This window comes from Homarus americanus, unplaced genomic scaffold (assembly GCF_018991925.1).
Source record: "Homarus americanus isolate GMGI-L3 unplaced genomic scaffold, GMGI_Hamer_2.0 scaffold37646, whole genome shotgun sequence".
NCBI classification, from domain to species: domain Eukaryota; kingdom Metazoa; phylum Arthropoda; class Malacostraca; order Decapoda; family Nephropidae; genus Homarus; species Homarus americanus.
In genome coordinates, this window is record NW_024728925.1 from 1 (window position 1) to 7975 (window position 7975).

A 7975-nucleotide genomic window follows, 5' to 3' on the forward strand; every position below is an offset into this window, starting at 1 on the left:
AATTTCACTTATACCAAACCATGAAAAAAATATGACAAAGCTAGCTAAAAAAAAGGGGGGGGGGATAAAAACACAAAATCATTAAATCTTAAAAACAAAATCCGATTGAAAGTAGAAAAAACACACAGGCACAATACACTTTCTGCCTTATTACATAGAGGAACTTGTTACCATCCTCATTGTTATTCCTGCACGAGCCTGGTGTTATGGATCATCTCTCAGGACACACCACTAGAAATTAGATTGCAGGTGTCCAGACTTGAGTGAGTGGGAGTGGAGTGGGGGTGGGGGTGGGAGTGGAGTGGAGTGGAGTGGAGTGGGGTGGGGTGGGGTGGGGTAGGAGGATGAATATGGATAATAAAGTTACCATATAAAAGATGTATTAGTCATGTATATTTTCAAGATAACATGTATTAAACGTGTATATTATCAAGAACAGTTTCCAGGAAATATATAGTGACCTTCATTAAGAGAGAAGTGAATTATACAAAAAATGAATAAAGTGATGATGAAAAATTAACTTTTTTTTTTCATATCAATATATAATAAACTTTTGTATTCGACAGTAAAACACATGGGTGATTAATTTATATTATTTATGTAATATTTGGTAACAGGGGGTGGCCTTGATGCTCTCAGTAGCGACGGTGATTGAGTTTTGAAATTTGCATGTGCTTAAATAACACTACTGAAAATAATTAACTGCATAGGTAAAATTCAACAGGTGATCATGAGTTAATTACTTTTAGGTCAACAGGTGACATAATTTGTTTACTTTTAGCTCAACTGGTGACATAATTAGTTCACTTTCAGTTCAACAGGTGACATAACTAGTTCACTTTCAGTTCAACAGGTGGCATAACTAGTTCAGATTTAGCTCAACAGGTAACGTTGCTAGTTTACTTTCAACTCAACAGGTAACATAACTAGTTCACTTTCAGTTCTACAGGTAACATTACTAACTCACTTTCAGCTCAACAGGTAACATAACTAGTTCACTTTCAGCTCAACGGGTAACATAACTAGTTCACTTTCAGTTCAACAGGAAACATAACTAGTTCACTTTCAGCTCAACAGGTGACATAACTTGTTCACTTTCAGCTCAACAGTTGACATAATTAGTTCACTTTCAGTTCAACAGGTAACATAACTAGTTCACTTTCAGTTCTACAGGTAACATTACTAACTCACTTTCAGCTCAACAGGTAACATAACTAGTTCACTTTCAGCTCAACAGGTAACATAACTAGTTCACTTTCAGTTCTACAGGTAACATTACTAACTCACTTTCAGCTCAACAGGTAACATAACTAGTTCACTTTCACTTCTACAGGTAACATTACTAACTCACTTTCAGCTCAACAGGTAACATAACTAGTTCACTTTCACTTCTACAGGTAACATTACTAACTCACTTTCATCTCAACAGGTAACATAACCAGCTCACTTTCACCATAACAAACAACAAGAATAATTCACATTCAACTCAAATTATTTCTGACACTATTCTTAACTCCTCAGTACCCCCTCGACACCCTTCTGACACATTTCAAAACACACACAACACATTCCATCTTTCACCAAGTCTAACTCTTCACTTCACTATTATCGTAAACTTTCTCTATTCCGTCATTCATCATCAGCTGTTAATGTATATGTACAATCTCTGTGTATTGTATGGTAGTCTTGGACCTTTATCAAGACTTCCTATGTCTTTAGACTTTAAACTGTGAAGCCTGTGGAATAATCCTTGAATATTTTGATAATTTATATTTATTTTCTTGGTGTTATGGTGAAGTACTATGCTTCAATAATTCAGGTGTTTAGTCTAGGTTTGTTAATACACTAGTTAAGAACAGGTAGAAGTTATATCTCTATTTAGTCTAATCCTGGAATTTAAATCAACATTCACTAATATCACTATAATCGTGATTAGTGTTTCGAGTATATAATTATTCCTACTAATTATGTGTTAAAATATACATTAGTTTATTATTATTCTAAATGTATGTATATGATATCTACTTTAATTTCAATTAGGAAACAAAGAGTCAGCATAAATGGATTAAAGTCAGACTGGGGTGCGGTCAAAAGCGGAGTTCCCCAGGGATCTGTATTAGGCCCTCTGCTGTTTGTTATATTCATTAATGATCTTGATTTAGGCATAACTAGTAGGATTAGTAAATTTTCAGATGATACCAAAATGGGGAGAGTGATAAATTCAGACAGTGACTTTGAACACCTTCAAAGAGATCTAGATACCTTACATGAGTGGTCAGTAGACTGGCAAATGAATTTTAATACTGATAAATACAAGAATTACTACAGATAAAGGAAGACAAATACCAAACGTTAAAGTATAAACTACGTGTACGGAAATAAAACTCGGTTTGTGAAAAAAAGATCTGGGTGTGATTTGTTATGACGACTTGAAACCTAGAAAACAATGTGATAGCGTTCGCAACAAAGGCAAACAGGATGGACATAGATTCTTCTGGAGAGAGTACAAAGAAGAATGACAAGCCAAATTATAATATTAAAACCTTCCATGAAAGACGAAAAACTTGAAACACGACATTGAGGCGCAAAGTTAGGAGATATGATAGAGGTGTGAGTGGGTGATGGGATTAACAAGAAAAAGGAAGATGTTCTGAAGCTCAATAATAACAGAAATAACTAGAACAAATGGCTTTAAATTAGATAAATTCCGATTCAGAAAGGATATAGGCAAACACTGGTTTGGTAATAGAGTTGTGGATATGTGGAATAGGCTACCGAGTGCTATAGTAGGATCGGGGACGCTAGGGAGCTTCAAGACGAAGTTGGATAGGCACATGGAAGTGCTGGGATGGGTGTGAAAGGGATCTGCCCTGTATGGGCCAGTCGGCCTCCTGCAGTATCCCACTTTCTTATGTTCTTATGTTATGTAATATTCCTGGACATACATCACACAGCTGCCCCCCCCCCATTAGATTCAACCTTGATTAATATTACAGCATTATCTCACATTATTATCTCATGCTCATTCAATGCTCCACACATCCCCCCCAACTCATTTATTTATGTCTTGTATTCATTGCATAACCAGATCTCCCTCCTCCCTTCCTTTAAGCTATTCATCATTCATAAGCTGTGGCTCAGAGCACAATCATCCCATTGACTAAGATGATCTCCTCTTACTTGAAGACGTATAAATGCAGGCCAAGAGCTCCTTCAAGAGGGTTTCTATTAACGCCTCTCTGTCCTCTTAGAAGTCTTTGTCACCTCAGGCTGGGAATACTTACCCAAGACCCCCACACCTCTTCTTCTGTATGACCTGACTGCCAAAGCCAATAGTAATTAAGAATACTTCTTTTTTTTTTACGTTCATTCGTTATCGATTCATATTTCTGATTATTTGTGATTTTCATTTTCCAGGATTACAATGGGAGCTGTGGGCCAACTTATATCATTTATAGGTTCTAGTATCTATAACTCTGGTGATGTAGATGATCTAGCCACGACTTGTTCTTCATTTATTCGTAATTATTTTAAACTTATTACTATTTTCCTAAAAGTCAGAGGTTAATTTAATGAATCTATTCTTCGCCGAGTTCCTCAGTCTTTTCTCTCTCTCTCTCATCACCCCCCCCCCCCAATAATGTTCTATTTCCCGGTAATAATTATTTTTCCATCGAATTAAAACTTACAACTTCACGGGTATCTGATCTACTCTAAGAACATAAGAACATAAGAAAGTGGGATACTGCAGGAGGCCGACTGGCCCATACAGGGCAGATCCCTTTCACACCCATCCCAGCACTTCCATGTGCCTATCCAACTTCGTCTTGAAGCTCCCTAGCGTCCCCGATCCTACTATAGCACTCGGTAGCCTATTCCACATATCCACAACTCTATTACCAAACCAGTGCTTGCCTATATCCTTTCTGAATCGGAATTTATCTAATTTAAAGCCATTTGTTCTAGTTATTTCGTTATTACTGAGCTTCAGAACATCTTCCATTTTACCCTTGTTAATCCCACTTACCCACTTGTACACCTCTATCATATCTCGACTACACCTTTGTCTTACCAGGAGTCTTATCACCACACTGGACAACCCTGAGTTCCCGTAAGACAAGTGTTATGGTAAGGCTTTAGCTAGAATAGACGCTAAGATGTGACTAGTAGCAGAGGTTCATGTGTTTAGGTGGTAACACTGGCTTTAGTCGGGTCCTATCTTATGTATGTCGCTTCACCTGTCTTCCTCACCTGACAACTTCACCTGTCTTCCTCACCTGACAACTTCACCTGTCTTCCTCACCTGACAACTTCACCTGTCTTCGTCACCTGACAACTTCACCTGTCTTCCTCACCTGACACATCTTAGGTCTAGTAGTAGGTATTATTTAACATCTTGATGCTCTTGGTAACACATTGATGGAGGAGAGAGAGAGAGAGAGAGAGAGAGAGAGAGAGAGATAATTCGAATATGTATTAAATATATAAGATAAAAATATATATAAGAGAGCAAAATATACATAAACAAAGTCACACACACACCATCCTTCTCACCCCTCACACACACACACACACACACACACCATCCTTCTCACCCCTCACACACGCACACCCCCCCACACACACTTCAAAATCAATAACAAGATCATCAGTAGACAACAGGGTAAGTTTAACGAGTCCAGAGAAGATCTAAATTTGAAGCGAAGGTTTGCCAGGTCAAGTTTACCTCTGAAAGACGTAGTGACGGTGACCTAACGCTCCTCTGAATCACCTTCGTTAGGGGGAAGTTTGTCAAGGCTAGTTAGGTTAGGTCAGGTTAAGTTAGGTTAGGTCAGGTTAAGTTAGGTTAGATCAGGTTAAGTTAGGTTAGGTTAAATTAAGTTAAATTAGGTTAAGTTAGGTTAGGTGACACTGTTTATGGGTGGTAGTGAAGCTCATCTCGTAGGAATTTTAATATGAAGACCTTTTGTAACTGCGTCGGCTATCTCTTTGAATGCTAATCCTGACTGACTAACTGACTGACTTGACTGACTGACTGACTGACTGACTGACTAACTTCACTGACTTCATTGACTGACTGACTGGCTTGACTGACTGACCGAGAGTACATCATGGGTCGTAATGCTCGTAGTGATTGGAGATATTGAGAGAGAGAGAGAGAGAGAGAGAGAGAGAGAGAGAGAGAGGAAGTAAAAGAAAGAGAAAATTATTTAAATCAGCGAGTCAGTCAGTTACTCTCTCTCTCTCTCTCTCTCTCTCTCTCTCTCTCTCATTACCATACATCCCTCATCCCCTCCACCCCACCCCTACCATAAACACCTCACTTACCCCCACACCCTTACCCCCACACCCTCACCCCTCAATGCTCCTCACGTCTCACCCTTCCAGCACAATCTAGTGGAGGGTGAGAGATGGAGTCATTTAGAACGAAGGATCAGAAGCTTTGAGAGGATTCTACCTAAGTTACCCCCAAAACGTCAACATCATTCCTCAAGTTCTTCACCCAAGGAACTTTTTTTTTGGGTGGGGGTATTTGAGAATGGAAAGTTTTAGTTAATACCCGTTATATGTTAGTGACAGAGAGCTTTTAACCTATAACAAGTTCAGTAGGGTTCATTCATCTGATTGTTCATTCATTCATTCATTCATTCATTCAGACAGACAAGAATTCACCTGAGACACCTGAGGATAAAGGGTTATAATATGAATCTATAGGTAAATGAGTGACCGGGAATTCACTACGGGAAGGAACATAGTCTCTCTCTCTCTCTCTCTCTCTCTCTCTCTCTCTCTCTCTTTCTCTCTCTCTGACACCAACCGACGGCCCACAAAACGTCGGAATTTATATGCAAATCACACAGGTCGCTCAACACGGAAACAAGGGGGGAGAGAGAGAGAGAGAGGGGGGGGGGAAGGGAGGGAACACGTACCTCCTGCAGCCCTCCCCTTCCCCCTCCATCTCTACCACTACCCCAGCCTCTATTTCCCCGAACGTATATACACGATTTTTTCATTGATTTTTGAGCACAACACACTTGAACATACACACTTGAAAAAACCCCGACTAAAAACGACTAAAATACCTTAATTGTGTTAAATAAAATACCTGTGTGGAAATTACCCGTTAAAAGAGACACTGTGGTGAATCAGAAGACTAATGAGATATAATTACCATCATTAAAACACAATACTTACAGACCTAATGACCCACAGTAGCCAATTAAGATACGATAGACAGAATATAACGTATATTTTGAATGATGTAATTTCTGTTGATTATATTTGGTGATGTATATAATAATTTATTTGTCAGTGGCCCAAGGTTAAAAATGCTTTGAAAACCTTTGATCTAGATGTATGATAGTTATTTATTGGAGTCTCCCTTATTTTTGACCTGACCTAACTAGTCACGTCTTAAGCTCCTCTCCGTGTGTGTTGGTCTGGGGATTAGTGGATGACATCATTAGGACCTGACCTCATGTTTTTAAGGTCACCCTGTATATTTAAGCCTCTCTCTGTCCATGTAATCAAGTTGCCTCTGAAGATGTCTTGAATAAAGACGAAAGCTAAGGTGCTCCGTTGTTTCCCTTTTCCCGTGTGATTTTATCAAGATTTATCTTATCCACGTTTCCATTGTGGATCTACATGATATATATATATATATATATATATATATATATATATATATATATATATATATATATATATATATATATATATATATATATATATGTATATAGATAATAATAATTAATTTATAGTAAATAGAATTTATAATAAAAATACACAATTAAAAAGAAAATATAATAATAATGATACAGGTAACAACAACAATAACAACAACAATAATAATAACAATAATAATAATAATAATAATAATAATAATAATAATAATAAAGTACTATAAAGAAATAAAAACAAATAAAAAATCGGTAGTGAGAAACAATATATGTATGTTGCCCATCCAAAAAGATTTGGCCGAATTTTGCAAAATAAAAACGGTTTGGCCGATTTGGCCATGAGATGGCATGAGTGTTGGTCATGAAGCTTATGGTACATCTGACAACCCTGTTCTCAACCCACTTAGTCTTTTCTTCGTAGTTTGACCGCTTGTCCACCTCCTTCGTCGATTTCTTGTCTTCACTCCCATGCAGACTCTTCGCTCTCATCTGACTCAGATCCTTCACTCTCATCTGATTCAGATCCATCGCTCTCATCTGACTTGAACCATCCATCTACATCATCACTGCTAACACTGCTGTCCAAGAATTCGTATTCTAACATTTCCCCATAAAAATCTTCATCACTCTCAGGTGAGACATCATCTTCACTTTCATCCGTGTCATCTAACTCCTTTACCTTTTCATGCTCAGGCGAATCCATCAGCCCTGTTCCATCTAGACAAGGTCGCTTCTCCGCCTCTTCGCCTTCATCTGAGAGGTCTTCAGACCACTTCCACTTGAGAGAGTCAGACAGAGTATCAGTCATTTTGAACCTTTTTACCAAAATGTGTCTGGGGTCAGTAGGTATACAACTTCAAATTTGACCAGTTTTTATGAAAAGGTGTTACATTATATAGTACTATGGTTGGAACTTTGTCAATAGAAAACTTCTGTAGTGGAGGCAATAGTGGGGATGTGAAGTGATGATAGTGGGGATGTGGGAGATGATGTGTAGATAGTGGGGATGTGGGAGATGATGTGTAGATAGTGGGGATGTAGGATGTGAAGTGATGATAGTGGGGATGTGGGAGATGATGTGTAGATAGTGGGGATGTGGGAGATGATGTGTAGATAGTGGTGATGTAGGATGTGAAGTGATGATAGTGGGGATGTGGGAGATGATGTGTGGATAGTGGGGATGTGGGATGTGAAGTGATGATAGTGGGGATGTGGGATGTGAAATGATGATAGTGGGGATGTGGGAAATGATGTGTAGATAGTGGTGATGTAGGATCTGAAGTGATGATAGTGGG

General features: G+C 38.4%; 1 protein-coding gene across 1 annotated transcript; it reads right to left on the reverse strand.

The window, feature by feature from the left end:
* Nucleotides 1-7140: 7140 nt before the first annotated feature.
* LOC121866251 (probable DNA-directed RNA polymerase subunit delta) lies at nt 7141-7488 on the reverse strand. The gene has a single exon (XM_042365863.1). It carries the CDS (start codon nt 7486-7488, stop codon nt 7141-7143), a length of 348 nt encoding a protein of 115 aa, XP_042221797.1.
* Nucleotides 7489-7975: the final 487 nt, after the last annotated feature.